The sequence below is a fragment of the Dromaius novaehollandiae genome, chromosome 14 (assembly GCF_036370855.1).
Source record: "Dromaius novaehollandiae isolate bDroNov1 chromosome 14, bDroNov1.hap1, whole genome shotgun sequence".
NCBI classification, from domain to species: Eukaryota; Metazoa; Chordata; class Aves; order Casuariiformes; family Dromaiidae; genus Dromaius; species Dromaius novaehollandiae.
In genome coordinates this window covers 3783054-3797496 of record NC_088111.1, presented here as the reverse complement: position 1 = coordinate 3797496, position 14443 = coordinate 3783054, and the positions used below count along the sequence as shown (strand labels likewise).

At 37.9% G+C, this 14443-nt stretch overlaps 1 protein-coding gene across 6 annotated transcripts in view; it reads left to right on the top strand.

The window, feature by feature from the left end:
* Positions 1 to 14443, top strand: part of USP22 (ubiquitin specific peptidase 22) — a 116185-nt gene that overhangs the window by 87394 nt on the left and 14348 nt on the right. For all 6 annotated transcript variants that reach the window (XM_064520116.1, XM_064520117.1, XM_064520114.1 and 3 more), the window contains 2 exons: positions 1111 to 1280; positions 8233 to 8380. In XM_064520116.1, the coding sequence (XP_064376186.1) occupies positions 1111 to 1280; positions 8233 to 8380 (318 nt within the window). The remainder of the gene's footprint in view (positions 1 to 1110; positions 1281 to 8232; positions 8381 to 14443) is intronic.

Below are 14443 nucleotides of genomic sequence, written 5' to 3'. Positions count from 1 at the left end.
AAGAAATCCCATTTTTCGTTCACAGTTTGCATAGTAATCCCATTTACATTGCAGAAGAGGACTGTGTTAATTTTAAGTTAATACCAGAATTGTGTATGTATCTGAGTCTCTCTTGTTTTACAGTAAGCTCTTAATGTAGAAATAACCATTCTTGTCCTGATGCTCCTTTTGTTTAGCACTCCTGTATGGTGGTAGTTATGTTGATGTTTTGGAAGAATACTCAAGGATTTGAGCATGTTTTTCTTCTCACTTAGACTTTGCAAATGACTGAAAAGCTTTCCCCACTTCTAACCTCTCTTCTGTTGTGCAACAAAAGAGCTTTCCTTTAAGCATCTTGGTTTCCAAGCACAAGAAATCGTCTCTGGCATTACTGAACATATGACTTAAGGTGTGATGAATCCTCTTATGCCAAGTTGAATTTTGTGATGTGTACTGTAGATAAATGTTTAACTTAGCTAAAACAAATGAGTGGGACTAGCAGCGTTCAGTTTCTTGTTAAGCTTGTTTTGTTCAGATCTCAGGTTTTGTACAAAAAAGGGGTGCACTAAGTCTGCATTGGATCTCTCAGCCTGACTTTGTTCTGCCACTGTCAAGGCTATTTCTTTAGTTGCCTGTCTTAGGATGATGATTGTTATTGCACTATAACAGTACAAAAACCCTATTCTGGCTCTGTGACCTGTGTGAGAGAAAGCCTCTTAAGCTATCTGAACATTTATTTATTTATTTATTTATGTACTGATATTGAACCATATTGATCTATCAGTTGCCATCATTGCACTTTGGTAACAACCTGGGGAGAAAGGATGTTTTTGGTGATGTATGGTTAAATAGCCATTGCAAAAATAATGCTATTGGTGTTGCTGTACTTGGAGTTGTATGTTCTTCCAGCAATTTAAAAAAGAAATTCTAGTGTGATACAGAAAGTTTACGGCAGGACTTGAGTACGTCAAAACCAATAGTCTATCTAAAATGATATAAAACTGTCCTTGGAGCTCTGCCTATACTGTAGATCTATGGCAATATTGTAAAAACTATATAAAAATGCAGATAACAGAGCATTTTGTTAACTTGATAATGCTTACGCATCCCTTCCCCCTTCTGTCTTTATAGGTCTACGAGGGCTAATCAATCTTGGGAACACATGTTTTATGAACTGTATTGTCCAGGCACTTACCCACACTCCACTGCTGCGAGATTTCTTCCTCTCCGACAGGCACAAATGTGAAATGCAAAGCCCCAGCTCATGTCTGGTCTGTGAAATGTCTACGCTTTTTCAGGAGGTGAGTGCCGTTTGCCACCATAGGTGCATTTTTCTGCAGATGTTGACTGTTTCTTACCCAAAGAGGAATTGTGTTCTATTTGCAAATACAGAGGGAAAGCAAATTCTGTTTGCACTTTGAAGGTGGCAAAGCAGAGCAGTAAAGATTGAGTAAGACTATATTGTCAAAAATACCTGATTGCTGAAAATGGAACTGCTGGTCTTTTAAGTCCTGTACTTAAGTCACCCTTGTTTAGGCAGAGCTGGTATTGAAATAATTACAGTGCTGTCTGCTCTTCTGAGACTGATCTGCAGTCCTTAGTCTTAAAGCTGAGTGTGCGCTTTAATTAAAGGTGCAAGTTTTGACTGGAAAATATGTCACAGGCTCTTCTGGTGGTAATGGGAGTAAGAATAAAGCAATAGCATGTAGCCTTGTGGTTTAAGGCATTGGATTATGTAGGTCTGTATAAATATTTTAAAGATCTTGATTCAGTGTTTTTTAACAGGAAAAAAGCATCTTTGCTATCTTCTTATGCGGAAACACATTAATGGGCAGGAGGATGTAGAAAAGTGAGTGTGTTGGTGCAGTTTGTACATCGCGTATATGAAGTACTGTTTCCCTTTTTTCACTCAGGTGACTGGCACTGCATTGTGTTGTTCTCTTTAGGTCTAATCTGTGCTCTGACAGGCATGGTCTTTTCCTTAATAAATAGTAAAAGAGTCTTATTAACTATTTTAGTTCCACATGAGTAAGGACTACATGGCTAGACGTGAGCTCCTAGGCTTTAAGTTTTAAAGTAGCTGGAAAGGTCTGTATGCAGAGCTCGTCTTTTGCATATATACTGCCATGGAAGTTCACACAAACTGGGGCCAACCTAAACAGTCTTTACCTTTGTTTTGGGCTTTTCAATTTGATTTTACTTCTGTGCCTTGTACCCCAGAGAGGATTCTTTTTGGTCATTGCAGGTGAGTTAAACACAGGCAGAAGGTAAAAGCCCTCCTTAGGTATTCCAGTACAGAGTTGTTTTCTGATCATACTCAGCACTCATGTCAATTTGCATTTTTCATGCCGCTTATCATTCATTAGTTGTATGTTATGCTTCTTTTTTTTTGGATTTATTTTTCAATTATTCCCAAGTCTGTCGGAACAGAAGGTAAAAAAAGCTAACAGCAAGCATACCGAAAGGTAGCAGCTGCAGGATGATTCAAACCAGATGTGGAGATAAATGGGGAAATATCACTCTGCCTAGATTAAAAAAAAAAGTCATGGTGTAGAAATACCATTTTCTTTAGACTGTTAATGTAGAAATCTATTTGTTTTAAAAAATAATACAAAAAATAAAGGTACTGTTATAATATTGAGCAATTTTGATATGCTTTCATCAGATCATGATTTAAACTCTCAGCCCAATGCTTATATAAATATCTCTGCATTCCCTTAGCATATACACATTTAAAAAAATGCTTGGGAAAGGAGGAAATGAGTATTATATTACAGACTGAGGGGCTGGGGAAAAAGATCAAGGCTGTCTAGGCAATGAACTTTATTTGTGTTTCTGCATATGGAGCGCTGTTGATGGCCTAAGATGCCTTTTGCTAGACTCCTGTACAAGCATATTATAAAGAATGGGCATTATTAGACTCCGTACAAGCACATAATAAACAATCCAAAGTGGGGCTTAAATGCAGGGTTCACATTAATTTTAATTGTAATCAAGTTTTTTAATTTAACACCCAACTTTGGAAATGTCTGCCTTTATTTTCACCTGATCAAAATTCATGCCTACATTTGTGAGAGTTCTAGTAATTAATGTTCTGGAAGATTAGGATACGTGAATGAGCAAAGAACCATTTCTGTAATATCAGACTATGCAGATAGCACCACTGAAGTCTGCTTCCTTATTTCATGTTAAAATATTACAGCTAAGTGCTGTAGGAGAACAGCAAAAATTACCCAACCTCCTGGAAGTAAAACTTAGAGCTTAGTCCTTCACAAGTAGAGCTGTAGTGACTGATCATCCAACTTAAGCAGACTTTAACTTGCAAACAATAAATATCATGTTGTGTTTAAACTCTCTCAGCACTTTCATTATAAAACTGTTTCTCAGTGAATTTGAATTTCACCACGTTCATAATTATAACCGATATCCAGCAATTTTGGAACGGACTAGTTCTTTCACGTCCCAGCTACGTGTATTCCTTATGCGGAAGAGTCCTGTGCTGTCTTTCCAGAGACAAGATTTCAATGCGAGGGAGCTAACCAGGGGAGATTTCAGTGCTGTGACTCTTAAGAATTCCTCCGTATTGAATTACCTGGGAAACTTTGGTTCAGATTCTTGTTTTTAGCCAGCTTTCCCCCTGGGATTAACTGATGCAGTTATCTCAAGGCATCTTATTCGGTGACAAACGATCGGGGCAAGGGTTAATGTCCTCACCGCCCTCCTTTTCTGAAGGTGTGATCTTACACAGATGGAATGCCAGGGGATCCAGTGAATCTTCAGGAGAAAAAGATACTGCTTCGAACATTAAGCAAAACTTACTGTGCAAAAATGAGTGAATTTTGCTCTTCTTTTTTTCTTCAACAGACAACGCTTGTCCCATTTTTCTGGTTTAAGATCATTTAGCTGTATAGGTTGTGTCAGTGATTTCTTTGTGATAAATAGGAAGCTACAAAGTTCTTGTACCTTGAAGTAGATTGATGGTGAGTAATGAGTGTCAGATGGTTTTCAGAATTTAGTTCTTGCCTAGTAGCTTTTCTTGCAAACATGCCAAGCATTGAACCTCTGGTGTTTTTTTTAAAAATATATAACTGCATCAATTAACATTCTCATTTGTGCTACTTTAAAGCTGTTTCTCAACAGAATCATGAAATGAATTATACTGCATAGGAAAAGGAATGAAAAGGATTTGGAAATAGTGGTGAAACCGGGTGGAGGGAAGGTAGAACACAGTCTGTTCACTGAGCCCTTTGCCTGAAAGGGTTTGTGCACTGCTGTTTTACCTACTGGTATTTGCGTTTTACTTTGGCTTTGCCCATGAGAATTAATTCCAAGATGGTCCACACCCTAAGGTTTATCTAAATACTTTACAAAATGACTGTTCAGTAGCGTAGGGTTAGTGGACCTGTATCTCAGTGCACTTGGTGACTGGAATTGCAAGAATACCTGGGACAATAGGAGAATGCATTGCATCCTCTCAGAAATGTAAGGAACAGAGCCTTCTTCATTCCCATCCTTACTCATCCTCACAAGCCTCTCAGGGTGCACAGTACAACTACGTAGCGAGTTGAGAAGTGAGGACAAAAAGGAAGAAGAATGAGGTGATTTATGGCTTTTGATATCGTGAGATGGTCACTTAAACTGTTGGAACGGCCTGTATAGAAAATATGTTACAACAAAGGTGCCTAGGAGGAAAAAGAGTTGAAGGCCCTTTACATAGACTGAGACTTTACTAGGCATATAGTACTCTACTTCTCAGGTTTGGCTTGTGTTTAACAAAATCTCAAGTTAAAGGAATTTGATACCATATATTCAAATGAGTCATCTGTGTAGATTTGCATGATGGAATTTTAAGGTCTTGCAGACTGTAATGGAAAATACAGAGTTTTTGCCTATTTAGTAAACCTTTTTCTCTAAAATAGGTATAGAACATACAGTGTTCATGCATGTGAAACTGTTTTCCTAATTTTGTGAAACATTGTTCTTTGTTAGGAAACCTCTAGTAGATGTTATTTTATCCTGAAAGATGCACGTATTCCCCACCTTCTCCATCCATTGTAAATTTTCTGTATGTTTTGAAGTCTTAATTGGAAGCTAATTTCTAAGAGTACGTTTTAGCTTCTGAAATTGGATTGGAGCCTAGCACAGGATTTATGCCTATAAATTCCTGCATACAAAGCCCAGAGAATGTTAAGTTGATATGTGTGCAAGATAGAGTAAATATATCTGTTTGTTCACATAATTGGGAAACTTCCCTTGCATGTATTTTTGGCAGGAGGAGGAGAAAGAAGTACAGATTCCTTTTTTCTTTTTTTTTCTTGTCCTGACTGTAATCTATGTATTTTTTTGGTAACAATAGTGTAAAATGCAAAGGCTAGAATCTCCTAAATGCCTTATGGATTGTTTCTGTAAGAATCCAAAAGCAAGTGTTTAATTTGGGTTATGTGTAAGAATGGAGGCTTTGGATATTGTTTTTTCCTGCAACAGCAATTAAATAGTGTTTTACCAAGCACTTTCTAATTGCATGAATGCTTCTATTCAAATATCCAAAATAACCAACTAGTACTGCTGGAAAGAATTTTAAACAAAAATTCTGTTAAATTCTGTTCATAAGGATTGTGCCACTGAAGTATTTTAAAGATGACCTTCACAGACAGTTACTTCTATTTGCACACTTAAATGAAAAGATTTCTATAATGGTGATAGAGTAAGTCTTTAAAGGGACTTTTTTTCCTTCTGCTTTTTCTCACATTTTTGTGCATTAAGGCAGCTCTGTGAGGCTTATCTTTCCAGCAACAGGGAAATGGCAGAGATGAGGTAGATGTTTTATACATTCCAGTTAAAATACTGTCATTGCATATGTTCAGATTCTTGTTTTGTTTCTCATATACTAGAATTGGGAAACTTCTTTTTCCCCTGTATATTTAACAGCACCCTTACTTAAGTGTATTTCCAGTTTCTGTATGAGCGTAGCCAGTAATTTGACAACGCTTCTTGTTAGAGTCTTCTAATCCTAATGAAGCACTAGAGAATGTAAAATCTGCTGGCAGGTCTAGTGTCTGCAGTGAAGTAATTACGGAGAGTGCTGTTGGTTAAAATGACCAAAGAGCTCTGGGACTAATTGTGAGGAGTGACAGAACAGAGAAGTTTTATTGCTGCAGTTCCCTGAATTATGTTGAGCAGCAGCTGCGTCAGCAGATTTCAATTACAATACTGCTGCTCCAGTCCCTTGGTGTCATTCTTGTTGGCATCAGAGTTAACTATTGAACTTTTTATTTATAGAAGCATTTTGCGTTATTTGGCTGCAGAGGTATATTTTTCTCGTTTGGAAAAAAACAGAGCTTGTAACAAAGAAATTCCTTCTCAAGGAAATGTACTAAAGCCCTGTAGAAAACCCAACAGATGTGAGGACTAGATGAGAAGGTTGTACTACCTTTTGCCTACCTGTCCCTCAAAAGACAGTGCTTTTTTTTTTCTTTTTTCTATCCAGGTTTGTAGCACAGTACCTGTGTTTGCACTGCTATAAAATGCTCAGAGACTGAGCAGAAAGTTGGCTGTTGGAAAGGAAGCCCGTAACAGTGGGCAATTATATATTGCTTTTTTATTATTGTTTTACTTTATTTTTGTTCTGTGTATTTGCTGCTTACTGTCTTGTGTGTTTGGGAAGAATGACTGAAAATTAACTGCCATCGGTCTGATAGGGTCTTGGCAGAACCTAATCATGGTGTCGCAGGCACTCTTTACTGGCAGATACTGTTTTGAAAGGTTAGAGAAGGCAAAATGCTTCATAGATTTTTCACTTGTTGGAAATGAAATGTTGCCCCTTTACTACTTAATTTTTAAAAAGTTACTCAATAAAATACCGGTTCGATTAATGCATTTTTGTATATTGCCTTGGAGAAATTTGCCACTGCAGTTGGTCTGTTCTTGGTAGGCTGCAGCCCTGTGATTGCTGATGCAGCCTGAAGCCTGGGCTTTGCTGGCTCCCCGCAGGGCCAGCAGGCCCGTCTCTGCATTGCTGCTGGAACGGGTAGCGTGGTGCAGGAATTTTTGAGCAGATACAGAAGTCGGCTTGCTCAAGAAGAGACTACAAGCTTTAGTCTCAGAGCATGGGTGCCAGAGCTGGCAGCGGAGGAGGCAGACCCGGGGAGAAGGGGGGAGCACAGAAGTTGCAGCAGTAGCCTTTGGATGGAAATGGAGAGGGGAAAGGAGGGAGCTAAACTTCAACCCAGGGAAGCAGAGACCTTTACCAATTTTCTGAAGTGAGACTTGGCTGTTTTTTTAATTAAAAAAAAAAAAAAAAAGAAAAAAATTCTGTAGGCAGGTACCCATCCTCTTCTCTGTGCTGACAGAAGACCTTACCTCTGCCAGCTGTTTGTCATCACTCACTAGTCCTCTTTCACATCACAGTTTTGCTGACTGAATAATTTGTGCCCTGCCTAATCTGCTTCCAGCAAAATCAGCTGGGCCAGTGCCAGTCGCTGCCATTGCCAGCCCCTTGGATTTGGACTGAAATAGATGGAGGAGCAGATGCAGGAACTAGTCCAGGACCAGAACCCTGGGGCTGTGACACCAGCAGGGGTGGTCGCACACAGCTCACGTTGGGAGGGGAAGACGAATGAAGTGATGTCTACAGCTCTGCAAACAGATGTGCTGAGCAAACTTTTATTTCCAAAGCCTTGTGCTGCCTTAGTTATACGGCTGTAGACCTCCATGGGTGCTGTCTTGTTCTACAGTGGCCCGTATTGGTGTGTGACCGCTATCCTGCTCACTAATATTCGTATATAGACAGGACTGTGCAGTCACTGGATGCAGAAAGTTACCCTGTCTTCGTTCTGGGGCTCCATGACAGCTGGCCTCTAATGTTCTCTTAGTCAGTGTTTGTCCTAATTTGCAGAGATACATAATCTCTGAGTGGTATTGCTTATTTCTTGCAAATGCAGTATTTTTAGACTATTTTAATAAAAGGCCGTGGTATCAATAAGGAAGTTGAGTATTGTTTGTTGCTCGTTGTTTAAGCTAATCCATCACAAAATGAAGACGTTTCAATGGGAAGAACTGAGAAGTAATCAGTTCTGAGATGACTTCTTCAGTAGTCTGTGATAAAAAGCTATCTATGTATTTCATTATTAAGGCCATCAGAGTTAAATGGTTTAAATTTATTTGACTAATTGCACTCATTAAGTTTTTAATAATTGAATGCGCTGAGGCTGCGTAACTTGTTAACAGTCATGTCCTTTTCTTTGCTTTGAGCAGTTTTACTCTGGGCACCGATCTCCTCACATTCCATATAGGTTATTGCACCTGGTATGGACTCATGCACGGCATTTAGCAGGGTACGAGCAACAAGATGCACACGAGTTCCTCATTGCTGCATTAGATGTGCTACACAGACACTGCAAAGGTAAGGCTTCTACTGACCCTTCAATCAACAAGGAATATTGGATCAAAAAGAGGTAGAGCAATCTCTTCTCAAATAAAATGCAGTATCTTCTTGTACAGCAGTCCCAGCAAATTCCTTTCTAAATGTTACATTTAGAGGTAAAGTTTAAAAAAAATATATATTATCAACCTTTTCTCCTCCACTGTCAAATGACTTAGAGTTAGGAGCAGCCAGGCCTGTGTATTGGTTTGAATCACCAGCATGTTCTTCTCTTACTGGTTGTGAGTCAGTGTCTTTTCTTTTAAATTGCTCTTCTAATTCTGTTTATACTTGAGGTAGCTGGAACTCTTACTCAGTGAGTCAACAAAGGGCTGACTAAAATACTATATAGGGCACGATACGGTTGTCTTGCTTAAAAATTATTCAACTGTATTTACAAAGTGCAACAGGTTACAGAACTGTGAACAAGAGAAAAAGCTATTTGTTTTTGATGTCTTGTTTTGTAACTTTGTGTATAGAAGTACATAATTGTACAATACAGTAAAATTATTCAATGCCTTGCTTTTAAAGATGAAGTATTTAAGGCTTAAATAAATGTCTTTTGTAATATCACATGGAGTTATGTATTTAATGTTACATAACTGAACTAAACCTGATATGAGAACTTCATGATTTGCCAATGGTTGGTCTAGCTTTATTCACCTATTTAGGCTTGCAAGGAAAAATAGTAGGGATGATATTAACCAAAAAAACCCACTTAGTCACTAAATAAGCTTTAGAGCACTCAAATTTCCTCCAACGCTCTTAGAAGAAGCAGTTAAAGGTTAGTTTTGTGTCTCACCGGAGGAGGACTATCAATGGGAAGGCTGCTACTGCTTCTTTGAAACATTTCAAAGCCTTGCTTTTATCTTCGAGGCAGCCTTACACAACAGCAGATGTGTTTGTTCAGATTCAAAATAGTTCTCCTCCAAAAAGAGTACTTCCAAAGAGAGGAGTATGTGCAGCAGTTCTTTCATAACTTTTAGTGTCTATCATTTGATGATCGTTTACAGAAATTCAGTAAACTTCATGAAACAAGTCTTGAAGCATTATAAGGAACAGAGGCTATCCAAGCATTGATCTTTTACTTTTTGTTAACCCTGAATAAACAGTCTGCAAACAGAAATACTTTTTTGGTTCCTGTAAAGTTTCTGAACCATTGATCTAACAGATGTCGAAGCTTTTTCATCTTCTGATATGAGGTGATGTTCATATTTCCTCTATACTTTTAGAGATTAGTCTATGAAGGAGGAGTATTTTCTCCTCAGAAGTTTAAAGAAAAAGCTTCAACAATAAATAGAAGTGTCTGCACTCTTTTGAAACAGATAAGGAATCTGAAAAAACTTTTTTGGTGTAGTTTGGCTTTAAATAAAAACTGAAACTAATCTGTCCTAAAACTGTACAAAAGTTGCATGTTGAACATCCTTTGTTAGAAAGTGGGGAAATTGTTTTACAACTGGTTGGATATTGCAAGTAGGTTGAAAACATTGACTCTTGAATTTATAACAAGTTTCAGACCTGTTTCAGACAGCTCGAATTAGGGGCATTTGCATCTTTAGTTTGGAGCTGTCCAGAGTTGCAAGTAAGGTACCACTTAGGTTCAGTACAAGGACTGAAATTCAGTTACACATAATGAATATGGTAAGGTTTGAGCTACTTGCATGGTTGTAACTAAACTGTCTTAGTACTACTAGTGGGAGGGAAGGCATGAGTGATAGATCCTTGATATCTGTGAACCCAGGTTTTTAAAGCTTTGTTTCTGAATAAACGTAGAGACTTTAATCAAAGTATAGTAAATAATCTATGCCACATCAAGGTAATTTAAAAGAAGTGGTTGAGCAGTTATGTGGGAACCAAACCAGTTCATATAAACCAGAATTTCGAGACTGGACATGATAAGCTACTTTGGGAATGAACTAGTTATTTAGCTATGTAATGAGAAAGCTTTCCCATTCATATACATACACATGTACACGTGAAGTGTGGGTATATGTATGTAAAAATATTATTGCTAATAGTGAGACTGTGTCTTGAAGCTACAATAAGCAAATATTGCCCTCCCTGTCAGTATTAAATATTCAGTTTACTGAATCAAAAGAGCTTTGAAAGCTTCTAGTTCCATACTGTGCATGTTCTACCATCAAAATATGGTGACCAAAAAATACAGTCATGGGAAAACTTCTTTGTTCAAGAGCTCCAGCTTCTGGACTTTATTAGTGATCAGCAAGGCCTCAGGAATCAGAGTCTTTAAGTGAAAGTGCTCCTTTTGGTAAAAACTGTGTAAATATCCAGTGTGATTTGTTTGGCTGAGAGTATCCATTTATCCTTTTTCCATTCTATTTACTTTGCTTTCTAGGAAGTGTCCTAATGCAAGTCAGAAAAAACTGTGAATCATCTCATTATGGATATCTGTCATTGGCTAAATTAGGGAAAATAAATGCTGATGTGTTTTATACTTCTGCATCCTATGAAACAAAATTAACTGCCCTAAGATTCACATTTGGACTGGTCCAGATAGTCAGAAGAGAAGCTGTACTGATCTGTGGGTTTATTTGGGTCCCTGGCTGGTGAGAGAGGGTAATTTTTTTTACTTTTACCACTTCTCCATTTCAAGGGGGAAGTGGGTTAGGGGATTTTTTAGGGTTGGCTAGATAGCTCTAAGGCTGTGTTGCAGGGCAGTTTTGTTCAATCACTTGTTTCTGGATCTCTACAAATTTTCCATTGGAAATAGTCCTGTATAAGGTCATTGTAAGGCAGTGGTTGACAGATCTTTTAGCATTAGGCCATAAAACTGCAGAGGGTGGTAAACCTCACGTCATCCCTATGCGAGGGACTTGTAGAGGTACACACACTCCCTAAGACTAATAGGAGCCTCTTTTATGCTGGTTGAATGTATACTCTGTTTTAGTGGCCTTTGTGAAGCCTTAGAAGCACAAGGTACCTGTATGATGACCCATGTCAACCATGTCTGAGGGACGACAGCTCCTCCTGCGCTAGCACTGTTGGGTTGAACAATGACATCTGTGCAGGGCATATTCTGAACACTTACAGGGATCCTTTATGCTGCTGGCATGAGACAAAGTGTTTCTGAATAAAAAGGCATGGAGTCTGTTGTGCCTGTGCATCACAACTTTTCATTCCAACAGCTGGAGAAAGATGAATTAGCTGGAAAGTATGCTAAGCTATTAATTACTCCTCTTTTCTGCCCTTCACCAAAGTGTGCACAAGGCCTGTCCTTAAAGATAGACTCCAAAAAAAAGCAAGAAACCATCTTGAATCTGAATTCTTTTCTCAGCATTACTACTTTCTTCAGTTTTTTTAAAAAAAATCCTATAAATGACATTAAGCTGTACTTTTATTTTGTGCTATTCCTGTCTGTCTTGCTGGTTTGTGCTCAGAGTTCTGCAGTGTCTTTGTATCTTGGCATTTGTTGTCCTCCTTCCTCAAAAAGGTTCAAAATGAGATTCGGACCTGACTGATTCAGATCTTGGCCTTTTCACTGAGAGTACTGCTAAACAGGCTTGCTTTTTAGGTAATGGCCACCTTTCCTTGTATTGAGGTCTGAGCATTCACCTGGACTTTGCCATGTATTGACGGTCTAATTTTGATCTCTAAAATGCACATGCATGACAGCTTTGATTTTCAGGCTCTGAATGTTTGTGAATTATAGAAGATGCAGAAAATGATCAGGCATTGATCTGTTTTTACTTGCATGTGTTCTTAGACTGTTCTGCTGAAGAACAGGTATAAAAATACCCTCCTCTGTGTGAGATCCTGCAGGAGGTCCAGGGCTCTGTTTGTTAAAGGAATGCAAATATTCTGCAAACTCCTGTGGCAGATGGAGTTCATGTCATTTTACATTTCTACTAACTGTGTTTCAGGTGTATTAGAATTTGGAGAAACTTAGATTAGAATCTTCTTTTCTGGTATGGAGCAAGACTGCTATGCAAAAGTTAGTATTTAGCCCAGTCAGGGTGTCCGTAAAGATGTGAAACCACTAGCTGTATTTTTTTTGTTTTTTTAATACAAGAGCAAGCACAATCAAGCAACAAAGAACAAGATGTGCGTTTGTCCACAGATTCAAAAAGCAAGGTAGATAGATGAAGTAATGCTATATTTTGGTCCCAAATTCTATTCAGCCAATATTATTCAATTGCTAAACAAAAAAAGTAATAATTTAAAGCCGATAATTACTCTTTTATCTCATTTTCGCGAAGCAGTTTGCACTCCTCTTTAACAAGGACTGCTACAGAGCAAATCTGAAGTCCTGTGCTAGGTATTAGGACAGGAAAAGAGCGCTGTGCTGAGGTTCAGGAGTAAAACGTTACCCTGCTCTGAATTCTGCATGGTATTCATATGAACTGGTAAAACACGTGTTTGCAAAACGTTTGTCTGCTGTGATACATACAGATTCCTGTGTACACTTCTTGACTAGAAAGCATAACAAGCACGTGTTCCGAATACTGGGAATTGCAGTAAAGAAAATAAGTCAAAGTTTTTGTCTTGTTTTGATAAATATTCCCTTTAAAATCTTACTAGCTTTTTCTTTTTTGGTTAAATTAAATAATTAAGGTGGGGCAAAACATTTTTATTTTTTATTTCAAAACCAAAAGCAAAATTAAAAAGCATTCTGTAGCTGTCAATACAGTAGTTACTGATTTACGTTTAGCAGTGTATCAAGTGTTCATATATGAGGACAAGTTAAAATGCTTAGTTATTGCTTAGGCACAGTAGTCATTTCTCTAGCTTTTTTTTTTAGTTGAATTTAATTTGAATTCAGATTTTTAAACTCAATTTTGTACCATCCGTATAATCAGGTTAATGTCTATATCGGCATATTTTCAAGTGTGTTTAGTCTTGTGCTGACCAATCTCTTGCAAGGAGCTACTGATTGCCTTACTATGAATTATGACTAGCTTAAAAGCAAAATCTATGAAAGTAAAACCTACTTCATAAGACAGAAATGTTGAAGAGAACCTTAACTTGAGGACTACAATCTAGCAGCTTCTAGTTCTCAGCTGCATAATATACCTCCTCTCAGCATCTGTTACATATTGACAAGTGTGAGTAGGTGGTAATCTTACTTTTTTTTTCCTCCTCTCCAACCAAATGTCACAGGAAATAATGTTGAGTGGGTAATGCCCTTCTTTGCTATGAACAAGCTTGCAGGATATTTTTTCGAGACCCTCTCATCACTGATCCTAATGGACTTGTATAATTGGAAAGGGAGTTGTCTTTCCCTCCTGTAGGTGGAAATGGCTGTCTATTAAAGGTATCCAGCAGGGATGTTACCTGTGGACTAGGGCAAATCTCTAGAGGCTGCTTCTCTGCTCCTGCCCCCTCAAAACAAAATAGGGGGAGATAATCAATTTGAAATGGTGAGAGTACAGGGATGTAGCTGTTGCATGTAGTTTCTTTAAATGGGAAAAGTGGAGCTTTAGAAACAAGAATTAAATATATTGTTTTTAAAAAATCCACATGTAGACTTTTAGCTTTTAAATGATCTTTTTATAAAGGTGAAGAATGTCTTGTATGGTCTTTGTACTGTATGCTCAATTCATTAGATTAGCGTAGTTTGGACCTTCTAAAGGTCTTAAGTAAGATTTAGCCGAAATTCTGACCAAAAATTGTCTAAGACTGTCTGATAACTTCACCAGTTGACAGCTCTTACGTTTGAAATGTAACTTCATAGCATTTTGTTCAAGAGCCATATTAAGGAAACCATATGCTTTTCTTCAAGATTCAGACAAAATTTTCTAAAGCAAGCGGTTGAGTGAGAGCTTTTCTGAGCCGCATAGAATATAAATGACTGAAGTGACCCATTGTGGCTTAGTAGGTATCACCTATGTCTGTTTTTTCTGCATTTACTATCGGTTGGAAACTTTGTTAGCTCTGTAGCATCTTTCAACGAACTTTAAAGCTTCTTTTAATTCCTTCTCATTCATGCTGCAAGAAGAGTCCAACAAGAGTACCTTAGACACAAGAAAAGCTTTATCCTATGCCTTTAGTTTGTTTAGATGGGCTTTTTGGCACATTTGACTAAAA